The 16,268-nt window shown below is 47.5% G+C and overlaps 1 protein-coding gene across 3 annotated transcripts in view; it reads left to right on the top strand.

Moving 5' to 3' along the window:
- The window catches only part of LOC147627138 (zinc protease PQQL-like), a 74,787-nt gene that overhangs the window by 54,014 nt on the left and 4,505 nt on the right, over positions 1-16,268 (top strand). For all 3 annotated transcript variants that reach the window (XM_086815750.1, XM_086815749.1, XM_086815751.1), the window contains exons 8-11: positions 10,336-10,419; positions 10,517-10,633; positions 10,715-10,825; positions 10,995-11,075. In XM_086815750.1, the coding sequence (XP_086671876.1) occupies positions 10,336-10,419; positions 10,517-10,633; positions 10,715-10,825; positions 10,995-11,075 (393 nt within the window). The remainder of the gene's footprint in view (positions 1-10,335; positions 10,420-10,516; positions 10,634-10,714; positions 10,826-10,994; positions 11,076-16,268) is intronic.

The following is a 16,268-nucleotide window of genomic DNA, read 5'->3' as shown; positions in this document are numbered from 1 at the left end:
TTAGAGTCAAAGCTGATTGGTGCTTTTTGAGTTGGGATCCTAGTGTCCCCAAGTTCTGATCCTTGTACATTTTCTTCTTGTGTGTTTGCTGCTGCTGGTGTTATAGAGGCCATCACCCAGCCACCATAGAGCGTGATGGGCTGGCTCTCCCAAATCCATAAACGCCAGAGTCTCTCCTTGGCCACAGAGTCTCTCCTTGGCCGGAGGTGGGTCTATGTGCCACTAATGTGCATGGAATCCAATCACCTGACCCTTTGAAATGTGCATCTCGTGAAGTCCTCCAAGAGGGACTCTGATCTCACTAATCTGCCATGAGTATTGGAGATTCAATAAGAATCAAAACCCTACTAAATGAACATATTAAGCCACATGATAACTCAAACTAGACACAAGATATAGTCCACAAAAGACTAGGCACATAGCCCTTTTATTCAAGTGCTAATACAAGAGTTATACAAGATGATTGTTGGAGCTAATTGTGACCTCCCAATATATAGGAATGAGGGAAAGAAGGCGCCTACTTGAATGACATCATCCATCATTCCATGATGTATTCTGCTCCTCAAGAGCATCTAAGGCCACGTCCAAGGTCTCCTCAAATAGGATGCCCACTTGACCCATGCCATGTGACTCCCTTGTGACCTAGACTCCTAATTTTGACTAGCTTACCTAGTCCTTTTACACCTTGTAAAAGCACCCACCACAAAGGTTAAAGATATACCTAAAGCTAAACCATTAATTCCAATAATGAGGTCCAATCGAAAAAGTGAGCAATGCAAAGCTCTCATCCGTGCCATGAATTGCTAGGAGAATATCATGCCTGGTAAATACTCCTAGCCACTATAGGGGAAGAAGGTCTGGGGTCGGGATCAACCACTTTGGAGGAATGGCAGAGTTGATGTCAAGGCTTAGTCTGTCTCTGCCCGAGATCCGAGTCGGGCCTCCCTCGTGAGCCACTGGGGAAGCTCTCTGAATGCAAGCCAATCTCCAAGAGAGCTAGCAGGTCCTGTGCTCAAAGCTCCCCAAAATACATGAGGCCGATCCCCTAGCATGTGACCCTAGGTAAACGGATTAGGGGGTTTCAAATCAAGGGCTGTCGAAGACGCTCCTTGGAGGCTATCGGAACTGGCTGTTGGAGGGCTGGCCTCAGGTAATTCCATGCTCGTAATAGGTTGGCTGCAAATTTTTCCTCAAAAGAAAGCCGTGCCCACATCTCCATGAAGATCCATTTGGTGCTCTATGACCAAGGAGCCCCCCATGCTCGGTGTACGAGCTAAAATTCTAGCCAGGAGGAAATTCTTCCATGGTTCACCGCTTGGAAGAAGTCCTCTTAACAATCAACTTGCCCAACAGGGCACGACTCTGAATGGCGGGGTTGATGATGCCCAAGCCTCCTCTGTGGCGTAGCTATATGATCACTCTCTAGGTTGCCTTGGCCTGGGCAGGCCTCCCATTGTTGCCAGTCCACAGAAAATTGTGAATCAACTGTTGAACCTGACCGATGTAGGCTCGGGAGAAGGCCCAACAAGAAGTCATATACCTCATGGTGGCAAGAATACCCTGGTTTGCCACCACCACTTGGCCGACTAAGGAAATGTTTGCCGAACTCTAGGATAAAAGCTTCTTTCGAATGCACAAAAGAAGAGGAGCTAACTGCCACTATGGGGATATATCGATGCGCACTTGGCATCCAAGATAACGAACTGGAGTACCCCTCGTGATCCACCAGAAAACCTCAACTGAACGCCAAGTCGAGGCGGGTGGAGTGCCAACCCAAAATCCACACGACTTGTGCCAGTTGATCTGCGCTCCTGATGCAAAACAGAAGATCTCTAATGCCTTTGTAAATCTTTGAAGATTCCCCACTCCTCCGGATGTTGTGTCATCTGCGAACTCCGAGTCTAGCAGCTCCTCCTGAGTACGGATAGGGAGATGCAATCCCTGGAGCCCAGTCTCCTGAGTTGAGAGAAAATTGCTCATGGCCTCGGCGACTAATAGAAAGAGATAGGGTGCTAGAGGACCTTGAATGAGAACTTGACTGTGAGAAGCCGAGTAAAGTCCGCAAACACCACGGATCCACTCCTTCGGAATACCCATCCCCCTCCAGAAAGCCCAAGTCAACTCTATGATAGACTTTCTTGAAATCCAGAAGGAGCACAATGAGATCCTGCTGCTGCGTCTTGGCCGAATTTGTGGTCTCCCAAAAAGTGAAGATGTTGTCCAGAATGCTCCGATCGTGAACAAAACCTGACTGAGTATCATGAATCAAGTCGGGGAGGAAGGGGTGAAGTCTCTGGTTGATGGCCTTGGCCAAATCTTGTAGGCAGTCCTGAGGAGGGTGATGGGTCTCCACTACTGAATCTCATCTATCACCACCCTCCTTAGGAATCAAATGAATCAGACCCTCTGAAAGCCTCTCTGGCATGGCACCCGTGGTCATAATCTCGTTGAAGGTTGCTCAAAGGCTGCTTTCCATGAGATCTTAGTGACGAAGAAAAAAGGAGACTGGAAGCTCACCTGCTCCTAGACATTTGCCCCTAGGAAGAGTCGTCAAGGCCTCAGCCAGCTCCTTAGCTGTAAAGGGAGTCAATAGGAAAGTCCGGAGAGCGGGCAAAACCACCTCTCTTGTGTGCCGCGAGACTCGCTTGCGCATCTACCACCTACGAGGATAATCATGAGAAGGGATTTGAAAAAATCTGTGGCTATGGCTCTCACATGGGGGGGGGGGGGGGGGGGGGGAACGATAGATCCATCCTGGCCTCGCAACTTGATACCATCTCTCCTCCTGTGGGGGCTTGCAATTTCAAAGAAATCCCACTGACTATCTCTGGCGTGGGTCCAGAAGGAAGCTTTGGCACTATATCTGTACTCCACGTGCCGCTCCTCTATGGATCTGAGCTCTATACGGTTGGTAGCCAGCTGACGCTCAATGCACGTGCTATTGGGGGAGCTCTCCTAAAGTCGTTGAAGAGAAGCAAGGTCTTGCGAATGCTCCTCTCCTGCTCATGGAATCCAGTCGATGTGCTCTGTGCTGCCTCTTGCAGTAACTGCTAATCTTGCCAAGGCCTGCATCCAAGGTGCCTGTGGAAGAACATGAGAGAAAATCTAGTCCCTCCCATATCTTCTCTATCTTGCTGCATATCTCGGAGTCCTGTATGAGCCTGTGAGGGATCTGAGTGCTCAAGTGTCTGTCCTGCCTCCAGGGATCCTCCAGGGACAAAATAACTGGAGCATGATCGGAGAAAGTAGTGCTTGCCAAGATACCAATCATGCCCCCATGATCGCAAGTCCACTCATCCATGTAGAATCTATCAAGTCGAGAAAGATTGGGACCGGTGCTCCTCGTGTCAGACCTCGAGAAGCACAGACTCTCGGGGATGCATCCAAACTCTAGCTTTGGTTAAGTGCCAAGGGTCTTGTTCCCTAAGAGCCAGGATCAACTCCTTCCAAGCAAAGTACTTTGAGCCAGAAACTATAGCCATGCCTCCTCCGAGTCTATCCTCTGCTGACTCTATCACGTTAAAGTCCCCACCCATGCACCAAAAGTCGGCTTGTGGAAGAGACTGGCAAATTGTACTCCAAAAGGTGGCTCTGCCTTCAGCGGCGTTTAGAGCATATACATTTAGAAATCCCACACAATCCTCGCCAATCCTAATGGTAATCCATTGAGCTTGACTAGTGTCAATGATGCATGAGCCAACTACTGCCGGCAAGAGCTACTCGCTTATAGAAATACCATCTCCCTCTTGCGTCCTGGAGGGGCCAAAAGAGGGAGACCAGAAAGTGACACTCCTACGTGGTAGAATCTTCTAGCAGCGGGCGGGTACGCGCCTCTGAAAGATGGTGCTCGTGGAGGAAGAGAATATCAATGGGTCCCCCAATTGTTGCTCTATGGAGCTCTCCTCTAAGGACACCACACCTTTGAAAACACTGAGGTCCCCCCAAACCTTGGATGTTCCTTGTGACAATCCGCATATCTAATAACTATCAAAATTGCCCTCCACTTGAAGCATCTTGGGCGTGGGTTTCGACGGGGAGTAATCAAAGTCAGTCCTACGACGAAGGCGCGCCAGGTGGGCGTGGATCTTGTCCTCCATGTGACACCACTGTGTCCGAGCTTGAGAGTAGGCATAATCTGAGCTCCACCTGTGGCAATGCAGGTATCTATAGGAGGGGGGATTTGGGAAGGGGTACTGCTATTGAGATATGAAAAAACGCAAAGAGCAACACCTCCAAATTGGAGGACACCACCTCCCCGTCTTGATCTCTGTGGCTTGAGCCTCCCAGCTCCATCCGAGCCAAGGGTCGACGATGGGTAAGCACGTTGGTGATGCGGAGATCATATCAATGATGAGAGCTCAACTGCCTACCCTTGGATGGCGGCAGACACCGACTCCGGGTCCCAATCCGTCCTAGGGGTTGCACTCAAGGGGAAGGAGAAGATCATCGTGCCACTCTTTGGCGTGGAGGGCTTGGAGTGATGAAACACCAGCCAAATCCAAATAAAAGCCACCGTCTCCTTGAAAATACCAATTCCTTTGAATAGGGAGACATCGAAAGAAACTGTAATCCACTGGCTGTCCCAGGAACTTTGGGGGGGGGGGGGGGGGGGGGGGGGGGGGGGGGCACTGGCAACTCTGGTGGGAGAGCCCTCACCGGGGGGCGGTGATGGTCATCTCTATCGGCTAAGAATCAAGCGGTGGGAGAGCCCTCAGCGGGGGGCGGTGATGGTCATCTCTATCGGCTAAGAATCAAGCGGTGGAGGGAACTCACTGGCTGCCTCCGCTACTGGTTTGGCGCAGTGTGGTGGGAGGGAATGACGGGAGAGGTGGCGGGAATGACAGGAGAGGCGGAGGGAGGGGGGAGAGGTGGCTCCGAAGGAGACGGGGCAGGGGGAGCTGTTGTGGGGAGAGCCGGAGACTAAGAGTGGGGGGGAGGGGGGGGGGGGAAACGGGGAAGCTGTGTGGAGGGAGAGGGAAGTGGAAGTGAGGAATCCTCTTGAGTGGAAGGATGCGAGGAAGGGTCCGCCGAAGTCTCAGTAGGGCCAGCAGGCCTCATTGGAATGTGGGAGTGTGGAGAGGAATCTCGGGGGGGTAACGGCCTCAAAGCTTTTTTTTGGGGGGGGGGGGGGGGGGGGGGGGGGGGGGCATCTCCGTCGGGTGGCTACTACGATAAATGCTCGAAACGGTTCTCTGACGATTTTATATCCTCCTGTGCTTTGCTAGCTTGGTGCGCTCGGTGCCCCTCAGCTCTGGAAGTCGGCTTGCAGCTCCGTCGCGGTCCGGCATTAGTGTTGGCCGCAGCCGGATCCTGGTGCTCTACTGCTTGAGGGCTAGCTTCCCTCCCACCCCCCTTGAAGAGGATCTGAGCTGGGACCTCGCCGGGTGGGGGGGGGGGGGGGGGGGGGGGGGACCATTGGGGGCGGTCTCCTGGACTGTTGACGAGAGGACAAGCTTTGGCGAGATGCCCCATCTGCCTACATATGAAGCATTCGCCTTGGAGGCTAGAGTACTCTACTCTGTGCAGAATAGGGGCTCCACGGAGGCAAGGAAGAGATATGGCATGCGGCATAGTCTCCGGAGAGGCTATGTTGATGTGAAGGGATGGAACCCCGGCCGCTTGAACAAGAACCGAAGCGGTGGTGGAGGGGGACTCCATCACTCTCCCGATAGCACCACCTATCATTGGGAGAAGAGGAAGGTATTCCTTCCTAAGTCGTGGGAAGCAAATTGTCACGAGAAAGTCTGAAACGCCAGCCACAGGGTTGGATGCTGGGTAAAAGCCGTACAACCACCTCGCAAAGAAGGCCTGGGAGTGCGACAGGGCTCGGTTGCGTTTGCAAAGTATACGCATCAAGATGTGCTTATATTGGAGGTGGATATTGCTAAGGCATTTCTGTTCAATGCCGATGGCGAGTCAAACTCAACCTTGTAGTAGCCACACCCCAAACGATACAAATCAGTAATCTTTCCATGCGCACCAAGGAGGCTAGTGTGTAAGAGATCCCTAAGCTGTCCACGTGTCGAGCGGCTACCAACAATCTTGCATACCAAAGTGGAGGCCTCGAAGGATGCGACTGTTGAAGCGAGGAGCTTGAGGTATGCTTTTGAAAAGGAGAGGCAAGGGACGGCGGCCTCGATCGGTGATGGAGTGGTTGCCATGGAGTCCTCCTGGGGGTTGTAGGCCAGAAGAGGCCGAAACTTGCCGGAAGGAAGTGCTCCCCAAGAACTCAAAAACCTGCCTTGGGAAGCACTAAAGAGGAGAGGCGAGAAGGGGAAATGGGGAGCCAAGAGGAGGAAAAGCAAAAAAAACTAGGGAGAGGCGGACACGAATGTCACACGGAGCGTGAGTTGTGAAACCCCCCCGTGCCCTGCCCTGACGCCCCCCCCCCCCCGGCAGCGGCCGCCCCCTCTCCTCCCCTCTGCCTCCGCCCTCCGCCTCTTCTCTCGCGTGCGTGTTGCCCCCCTCCCTTCCCTCCGTCTCCCTCTGCCTGGTGGCCTCAGCCATCATCATCCCCCCCACCCTCCTCTTTTTTAAGCGCCTATGGCTCTAAGTAGGGATCTATGAAAAAACATGGAGCCTTTTATAAAAACAAGCCTTACAAGAAAAACTGAAGATATTTGTCTGATTTTGGGGGACATCCCGACGGGTATGATTCAAACACAAAAACAAGGATTTTTTTTTGGTAGATAACAAACTTCCCCTCGTACATCGGTGAAGAATGACCTCTTTCGTTGACATTTCCATTCTAGTAATCTTCCATGGCACAGTAGGAATGTAAATTCAATGTAGGAGGCTTTAATTTGAAAAAAGGCCCATTTTTACCATTTTTAGTACATGCACATTGGACCAGCCATGGGTTTCATAATATTCCAACTGAAAGTACTCTATACGTGCACATTGATGGTGCAAACATAGTGGTCATCATACTCTATGTTGATGACATAATCGTGACACGGGGTAATCAGCAGAAAATTTCAGATTTTAAAGCTGAGTTACATTGAGCTTTTGAAGTATCAGATCTTGGCTAGTTGCACTTATACTCGGGTATTCAGTTAATGCAGACAGATGGTGGCATTATAATGTCTCAGTCTGTCTAAGTATGTAAAAGGGCTTTTGAAGATGTTTGGCATCGAAGATTGCAAACCCAGTTGAGGCAGGTATGAGGTGACCCTTTTGATGCTACTATTTATAGCCAGGCTGTTGGATGTCTCATATGCTTATGCAACACATGGCGAGATATTTCTTATGGTGTATCCCTGTTGAGTAAGTTTATGCACAGCCTAGGGATAAACATTGGCAAGATGTGAAACAAGTGTTTAGATACCTGCAAGGCACTTAGTCTTATGGGATGTTTTATGCCACGGGGTTTGATTTTCAGCTTTATCTGACAGCGATTCAGATTGGGCTGGAGACTATATATAATGCTAGATAGTCCACTAGTGGATTTTGTTTCTTGCTAGGCAATTCTTCCATATCTTGGCTTAGCAAAAAGCAACCTATTGTGGCTACTTCTACATGTGAAGCTGAGTACAGAGGCAATCTTCATGGCCATGGTTGAGTGCATATGGTTGAGGAGTTTGGTTATGGACTTGTGTGCTAGTTTACAGGGTGCTACCCCTATATTGACAAATAGTCAGAGTGCTATGGCTATGGCAAGGAATGCAGTTTTCCATGCACGAACCAAGCACATAGAGGACGGGAGAGGCTTCATGTAGGAGATATCAGTCTTATCTATTGTCCATGCAGAAACCAAGCCCATAGAGGTCCATTATCATTAGATATGGTAGAGGCTTCATGCATGAGATATCAATATTATCTATTGTCCATCACAGGACAACATGTTAGATCTCTTCACCAATGCACTTCCTGGAGAGAAGTTGAAGCTTTCCGCAAAGCTTTGGGCTTGATACCATTTGGGGATTGATCTACTTTGTACATATACATTTCCACTATAGGGAGGATTTGGAGAAGATTCACATTTTGTAGTAGACATGCATGTAGGAATTAGGAGTTTATTAGTGCTAGGCACTTAGCTTATTTGGAGTTTTTATACCTTAGTGTCACTTGTATGTTTTATGGTGACACATGGCACTTTGTACTTGGACCCCTTGGTCCTTAAATGTAGGGGGGCAGTTGTAAAGAGCTTCCCTCGCACACTCGCGTGCCAACTTCACTGTATGCTGTCGACTATGTGTGTTCTTTCTGTGTGTTCAAGCTTTCCATTGCTCTAGCCTCCTTGCCTCTCACCAACACCTAAGCTATTGGAGCCCGGAGATCAAAGAGATCCATGGTGTGAGTGTGTGTGTGTGTGTATAGAGAGAGAGAGAGAGAGAGAGAGAGAGAGAGAGAGAGAGTCTCTTGCACGACTCAATGGTGTGATTGATACTCACTAAGTACAATGCTTTTGTAGGCTAGGGATTTTGACACCTAACTGGACACCGACACATACTTGACACAGAACACACCAGTGACAAATGACACACTTATCCTATGACTCATAGGGAGTGTCCACATGTACACACATATAGAGGGTGTTCACACCTAAGAGGGCATTCCTTAGGCCAAAATGACCTATGATCATACAGGTTGTAAGATAAAGAAAAAAAGAAAGTTATATTAACGTCTACAAAGGCCAAAATGACCTATGAGGCCAAAAGGATTACATCATGTCAATGGAATGCATCATTATGGGTACTAAAATGAAAGAAAATGACAAAGCTAAAATGCTAAAGCTGAGATGCTAGGGCTGATCCATGTACAAAAAGCACAAGGCTTGCATATCATCCTAAGATATCCCGCATGGGGTGCCCCAACATGGCACTGAGAGTGGTAAAGCTGAGCCGGTGTGAGGAGGTCCTGTGATGGTGTAAGATGATGGTTAGGGTGGCGCGGGCGGGGGCCTTTGGATATTAACATCTACAAAAAACCCCAAAGGTCTATGAGACCGTGAGTAATACAGTCAAACCATGGATATACTCAGCCATGGAAAAAGTCATTGAGAGAAAAGAAAAAAACTATCACTAGGGTATACAGATGTGATATCAGCATGTGACCTAGAGAGAGAAATGAAATGAAATGTTATATTAACGTCTTCAAAAGGCCAAAGTGACCTATGAGACCAAAGTTACAACCATGTGACATCTGATACACTGTCTGGAAAAGAAAAGAAAGATCTGAAGGTAAGTATCTAGCCCTACAATACATCAGTAGGGAGCATCCGGAAGCAGCAACTAGGGAGAGTGGGAAGCTAATGCTACTAGTCAAAATGGGGTACATGAGTACATGGATACATGAATACATGAATATGGGGGAGTACAAAAGTGACAGTGAGTACAACAGTATATGGTTGGAGTGGTAATCATCCTAGGAGCTCTAGCATGGGTCTCTGCCGGATGGCGTGGATATCTGCCATAGTGAGATGCCTGGTCGGACGAGCCCGATGCCTCGCAATGATGCTCTGAATCCTCCGGTGTAGGCACCGTCTCTGATGTGAGCATCCGCGAACCCTCGGGCGTCTGGATCTGCCCAACTGGATAGCTCTCTCAACTAGAGTCCCACCACGGGGTGCTTGCTGTTGGGCTGTCGGCTGTGTGTCCCCCCGGGTAGTCCCTCTAAAGAAGTCAGTAATCTGTCTCTGTGTGGACTCCCTGCCAATCGGGCATCTCCTCCTGATAATGGACTCTCTGAGCCTGTGGATCTCCAGGAGATAAAAACCCAAGCATCTCTGATCACAATAGTCCATGACTCTAGCCAGTGGTCCAAATCCCTCTCTGAAAAGGCAATGGTAGCGCCCTCGAATCTCATAATATGTTGTGCAGCGACAGATGTAGTACTCCTCCGTTTCTGGCTCTATCCAACAAATTTAACAAATCCTGTCCCCTGGAGGTATGCCTCTAAATTTGCCTGTCTCTATCTCTAACTGATGTGAAGAGGTGCGGATCTACCCAGTGGCGAACCTCAATCCATGAGACAGATGGGTATCCATGTAGCTCAGTCTAAGTATAAAGCTATCCTCAGTGGTGCGGAGAAGATGGTCTCTATAGAAAGCCATCTTCGTCCCCAACTCCTGTGAGGGCTCTAGCCATGTCCTCCTGAGAGAGAGTTTTTAAATGTCTACCAAAGACCCAATGGATTTATGAGCCCAACAAGTGTTACAAGCGTTCCATGTGTAGTGTAAACTTAAGATCAATCATCATGAACATGGATACAGTAGTTGCTGAAAGGAAAAAACATACACGTATTACGCAGGCCTCAAGTGTACATGTAGTAACCAACAATTTCTTATGTTTTTTGTTGTTTAGTCACCTAATGTATACTTTTGTTTGCCAAAAGATGGAGGAAGTGCACCTCACTGGGTTCATTTGTAAACTTTTAGAGACCCGAATAATGCAAGTTCTTCGCTTCGAGCATGGGCAGGTAAGCCATAAAAAAATATTAATTTTTGATGTCATCAAGCATCCACCAACCTTCATGAGTGCAAACATTGGATCTTAGGATGAGCTCATTTATGCAGGTATATTCTGCTGCTGTGACTGTTTTTCTGGGTGGAAACAAACCTTCAAGAGTCAGCAATGTGCGTGGTGATATTGCTATAAGCTTTTCATGTGATCCAGAAAGCTCATGGAAGCTGGTAAGGTCTTCAATTTTTGCGCTTGTTTTCTTTATTAAACTTTCTACGTAAAGCTGTCTGACAACAGTCAGGTTCTTCTAGGTTGATTTTGCTCTCAATGAAGTAACAGATCTTCAGGAAAAAGGACCTAAAGATGAAGACGTGACAACAATTCTAGAACTGGAAAAACGGACATTTGAAAATGGCCAGGAGGTACTGGCTAGAGACTGATTATTATCAATAATCCAATAAAGAAAGCAAGATGTATCACTACATTTGTGAAGGATGCGTGCCAATTCACATTTTATCGAGTTTTTTTCCCTAACTTTTGTTAAAAATTTAAGTATCTACATCGTCTTTTTTCTTTTTTCCTATGATGCAGGAAAACAGCTACTGGCTGGATCGTCTTCTTCGTGCATACCAGTCGCGTGTTTACATAGGCGACTTGAAAGCATCTTTTCAGGTGAAAATTTTCATAAGGTGCAGATGAGTTATATATAGATTTAACACATTCCCCTCTCTCTCTCTCTCTCTCTCTCTCTCTCTCTCTCTCTCTCTTTGTGAAAACCACTGTTTCATTATAAATGCAATGTACATTCATAGCTGCCCCGGCATGGAGCAGCTATTACGGGAAAACTAGAAACAGTGATAAAACGCGTCAAACTGGGCCGTGGAAAGGTCTCCAAGAAAGTGGGCATCTTGGAGAGACTGGAGCAAGCAGAATCTGAAAAAGGTGAAGACATCCACCAAAGTGTGCCCAAACAACTGAGGGTTGCGGGCATGGTATAAACTCCATGAGGCCCAATAATGGCACCATGAAAAAAAGAGCATAATCGGGGGTAGAGAGATATCTACCAAACAGCTAGAAGTGCCTGCCAAAGGAAAGGCTAGGAAACCGGGCATGGAGAAGAACTGTCAAACGAACCAGGAAATCTTGAGCGGCAGGACAAGCCCAAGGAAGATGTAGGGCTGTCTCGCGCGGATGCGAACAACTAGGGAAAACCGAGGAGGCAATACGTCGGGCAGCGAGAAGGACACCCACTAGGAGGGCCCCCACGAGACATCGCCATAGAAAGACTCGTTGCTTGAGGGGAAGCTACTTTTTCATAGAAGACAATAGGATTTTTAAAGTGGAATAACCTGGTAGCCCCCAATCAAACGTCCAATCAAGCCGTGGAAGAGGAGAAAACAGGTGAGGCACCGGCTGGAAAGGCTGTAGCAACTCAACGATAGCATGCCATATAGGCGGGTGATGCATCCCAAGATGAAACCGTGTCCGGGCTTGTGGAAAAGAGAGTGTGCAACCACTGTTATCCACTACATCGTCCACTAGAGAAATGCCCAAGCGATGAAGAAAATAAGCCTTACGAGGTTGAAAAAGTGCCAAAGTGGAATCAAAGACCCGACTATAGTGTAGACTCTGCTGACGAAGCGACTTGCCCGGATCCGGAGGGTGGCTAGACCAAGATAAATGTGCCAAAAGCTATTGCCAATCGAAAAGCAAACGGCTAGAAAGAGGACAGCTAGGAATGCGGCCTTGAAAATGCCTGAAATTACATTCGGGATAGTTGGTGTCAAGTGTCAAAATGCTGCTGTCTTGAGAGAGGCAAACAAGCGAGAAAGCATGAGTGTCCAGGGCTGACGCTGTTCCAAGAAACTAGGCAAGAGCATGGCCTTGTGAGCCAGCACATGAACATGTATGTGAGGATGCTCAAGCCCCCATGCATCTGTGGCGTGTAAACATAACTGCATTTGAGAAGATGCGCGGCCTTACGGTCAGTTTTGGTACGCCAAAGACATTCTATCGCTCTGGACATAAATTGTTGAATGTTCTAAGAGGACCAAGGAATGAGTGGCAGATGAAATTGCACATAAGCCATAATGATGGATTGGACAATCCGAAGGCAAACATGAAGTGGCCGAAAGTTTCTAGTAGTCCAGCTTATAGCAAAGCTTTTGAAGCACCCACTGTCTCTCCTGTGCCAAGGAAATGTGCCAACCAACGGGATACCCCAAATGCCGCACCACATGATCAGGAGGGAGCAAGTGGCCCGACCACAAGAAACGATGCCAGTCACACTCATGCAAAGGTAGGAGTTTTGATTTTGCAAAGTTAACTTTTAACCCCGCCGTCAAACCAGACAAATCAAGGGCTTGCATAAGCTGCTAAAGATCTGACTGATAATTGCGCAAGAAGAAAAAGGAGTCATCAGCATAAGCCTGGCTAACAAAAGGCATCCCCAGGAATAGCCATGCCATGTAAGCATTGCTCTGAAACCAAAGCATCCATGTATAGCAGCAATGGATGAGTGGTGATAGTATATAGCAAGGCACTGAGAGGACAACCTTGCCGGATGGAGCGGCCCAATGTCAAGGAGGAAGAGAGTGCATTAGCCAACAGGTAGTAGGAAGAGCCATCCAATAGAGCCAATGCACCACATGTTGCATGTGACGACCGAAGCCCAACTGGGCGAGAACAGCTGCAATGAAATCCCATCGAACGGTATCAAAAGCTTTCTCAATGTCTACCTGCATGATGAGAACATCTTGACCAGTGTATTTGGCATTCTCTATCCCAATGTAAGCATTAGCAATATTATCAAGAATTTGTCGATGGGGCACAAAACCATACTGGGCAGGGCGTAACTTGGTAGAACACAATGCTAATCAATACACTTAAATACACTAAGATTCAATGGACACGTGCTCAATACAAGAAGTAATTTGCTGAATTGACAAGAGACACAGAATGAGCCGGAACGGCCGGCCCCGCCCTCAAATAAAGTATATGGATCTTGTGAGAGTCAAGTACATAGTGTCATGGGCATATCCGACCAGATTTCCATACCAATGCATATGAACACAATATGGCAAACAAGTGGTTGTTGATGTAGACTTGCAACTCACTCTACCCTCTCAAGTGCCCATGGTCCCTACCATCTGCTCTCTATTGTTCCACCAACACATGCAACAATCTGCAAGAGAGTACGTAGGATAAGAGAACACTACACAGGGTATGTGATCTTGCAATCTGGTTTCTCCCTCCTGTTACTTGCTTCCATATTTAAGCATAAAAGCTTACCAATTGCAAGTAGAGTCGATGACAACGGAAGCCTTCGCGATGGAAGTCCTTGGAGTGATGAGATCTTCGATTTGTCACATTTCTTCGCGACAAAAGTCTTCAAGAGGATGAAGGGAACCTTGGGAAAGCTTCCTCTATGGTCTAACTTGAGAAAGGAGGGCTGAAATTATGGTTTTTAGTAAAAAGATCAGAAATTACAGCAATAAAGAGGAGCTGTTTTGCTGAATTTCAGTCATTGGGAGTATGTAGGAGAGTGATTAGCACCCAAAAACACTCTTGGAAGCTTGGGAAACACCTTAGCAAGCTTGGAGATGGAGTTGGGAAGGAGAAAGTGCAGAAAACACAGCCCAAACGCCCTCATGAAGGAGGTGCCTATCTCTAGAGAGAGGAGGAGGAGTGAGGTGGTGAGTTGTCCAATGTAGGTGGCAGGCAGGTGCTTTGTGGAGCAAGCTAGAGAGGACCCATGGTTGGTTACTCCCTTTGTACAAAGGGGATAAGGTCTGGGCGGTGGACATTGGGTTTTGTTCACCTCGGGACATTAGTGTGTGTGAACACCGGGCTGGTCATAATTTATAAGTGAGTTTTGGTTGCCCAAAACCTAATGAAGTGTGTACACACTCACTTATAAATTAGTGTTAACTCCTAAGGCTAGGTTTATAACCAATACTTACCACTTGTCACGTGCCACATAACCATGTGAGCAGACAGTTTACACGCACGGTTCGCGGGCGGGTGTCCCCTTACCTGGAACTACACATTGGTCAAGCAAGCATGAAAACAGCATGCAATTTCAATTGCAAGCAAGCACATAAAGATGCTATGCAATGCATCATTGGTATGGACAATCCCCGTTCATGAGACTATACCAAAATAGACGTGCTCCAGGCAAGTACACGAGCTACCAGACCCAATGGAACACCAATCCACCAGGCATTTCCGATCATGTACACAGAGACCCCAGTCTCAACGGAAAGCCAAGTCCACAGTATCACATGAGTGGCATCAATCCCTCGCATATACAATTGCCATGGACACCAATCCAATGTACATACATGATGAGAAAGCACGGGTGGACCAATTGGGTGGCCAAATGGTGACATCCCCCCGGCTTCTAAATAGTTGTCCGCAAGAAAGCATCCAAATATGTTTGAAGCACATGCGGGCAATCTCTGGAGGACACTTCATCTGCCCATTTAGCATCAATGAAAAGATAGTTGTTAAACTTCACAAGGTAACGCGTGACAACTTTGCTTGCAACAAGCTTGCGTTCCTTGTGATACACAATTTACTCTGGCTGCAAGATCTCCTCAAGCTCATCCACTTGTGGTGGATCCTCAATGACCGTTTCACTGGGCTTAGGCCCTACATACTTGCGAAGGAGACTCACATGAAAAGCATTGTGTATGTGCCAATGACTAGGTAATGCCAATCTGACAGCCACTTCATTGATCTTCTTGATCACAAGCCACTTCATTGATCTTCTCGATCACTCGAAAAGGCCCATAGTACTTGGTAGCAAGCTTAGGATATGCACCCTCTTTACCAGGCCTCTTTGCAAGTATTGCTTTCTTAAATTTCAACAATACCCAATCATTCTCTTTAACATCCAATTGCCTTCTATGTGCTTGTCGGTAGCCTTTTTATGCTTGTCTTGTGACCTTGCAATGGCTGTCCACACCTGAGCAAAAGCAATATCCAAGTCTCTTACATACTCATCAGCTGCAAATATCTCATCCTTTGTGCGAAGGATGGGTGGCAAAACCACCTTACCATAAACAATCTCAACCGGGGTCTTTTCCGTAGATGCATACACCATGTTGTTGTATGCAAATTCCACAAGCGGTAAGTGCTTCTCCCAAGAAGACTTTTGATCCACCACAACATTTCAAGAGATCCAACACGGCTGAATTTGCAGCCTTACTTTGCCCATCCGTTTGAGCATAGTTGTAATACGATACCGTACGGTACGATACCGTACAGGAATATTTGGTACGATATGAAATTTTGGGATACGGTACGATAAAATACGGTTTTTATTTTTTACACTTACAAGCTATGGAGCTTCAAGCTTGAATGTGAGGGAAGGTTGGGAGGGGAGGAGTCTACAGTGCTTGAGAAACCAGTACATGGATATGTGTCTCTCCCGGTTGGATCTCCCGATTGTCTCCAAAAAAGAACCTGGATGGGTAATGCAATACCAAAGGTCTCCCAGTGTAGCGTTTATGACTAAGGGACCGTCCTTGCACAAATACGAGGAGTGCATCTAGGGTGATAAGTTTAGGGACTCCTCTCTAGATCAAAATGGCCATGTCCAAATGTTCTCCCTTGTGCATAACTTGAGAATCTAATTGTCTAGCCTACCTATACCAGGGATCCCCAAGTGATGTAGCAAGATTCTCTCATCCTACCAATCAAGTGTACACTACCAGTCTACCTCGCCAGATTTTTTAGGTCTCTCCACAACCCCATATGGAATACTGAGTGGACACGAAAGTTGCGAAGTATTGCGAGCATTTGGGATCTCCGTAAAGCAGGGTTTCTATTTTTTTTTAGCATTTGGAATTTTTTTTCAAG

This window comes from Cibotium barometz, chromosome 21 (assembly GCF_041138505.1).
Source record: "Cibotium barometz isolate CiBa-2024 chromosome 21, ASM4113850v1, whole genome shotgun sequence".
NCBI lineage: Eukaryota > Viridiplantae > Streptophyta > Polypodiopsida > Cyatheales > Cibotiaceae > Cibotium > Cibotium barometz.
Note: the sequence above shows the minus strand (reverse complement) of the source record. Positions and strands in the feature narration are given on the sequence as shown.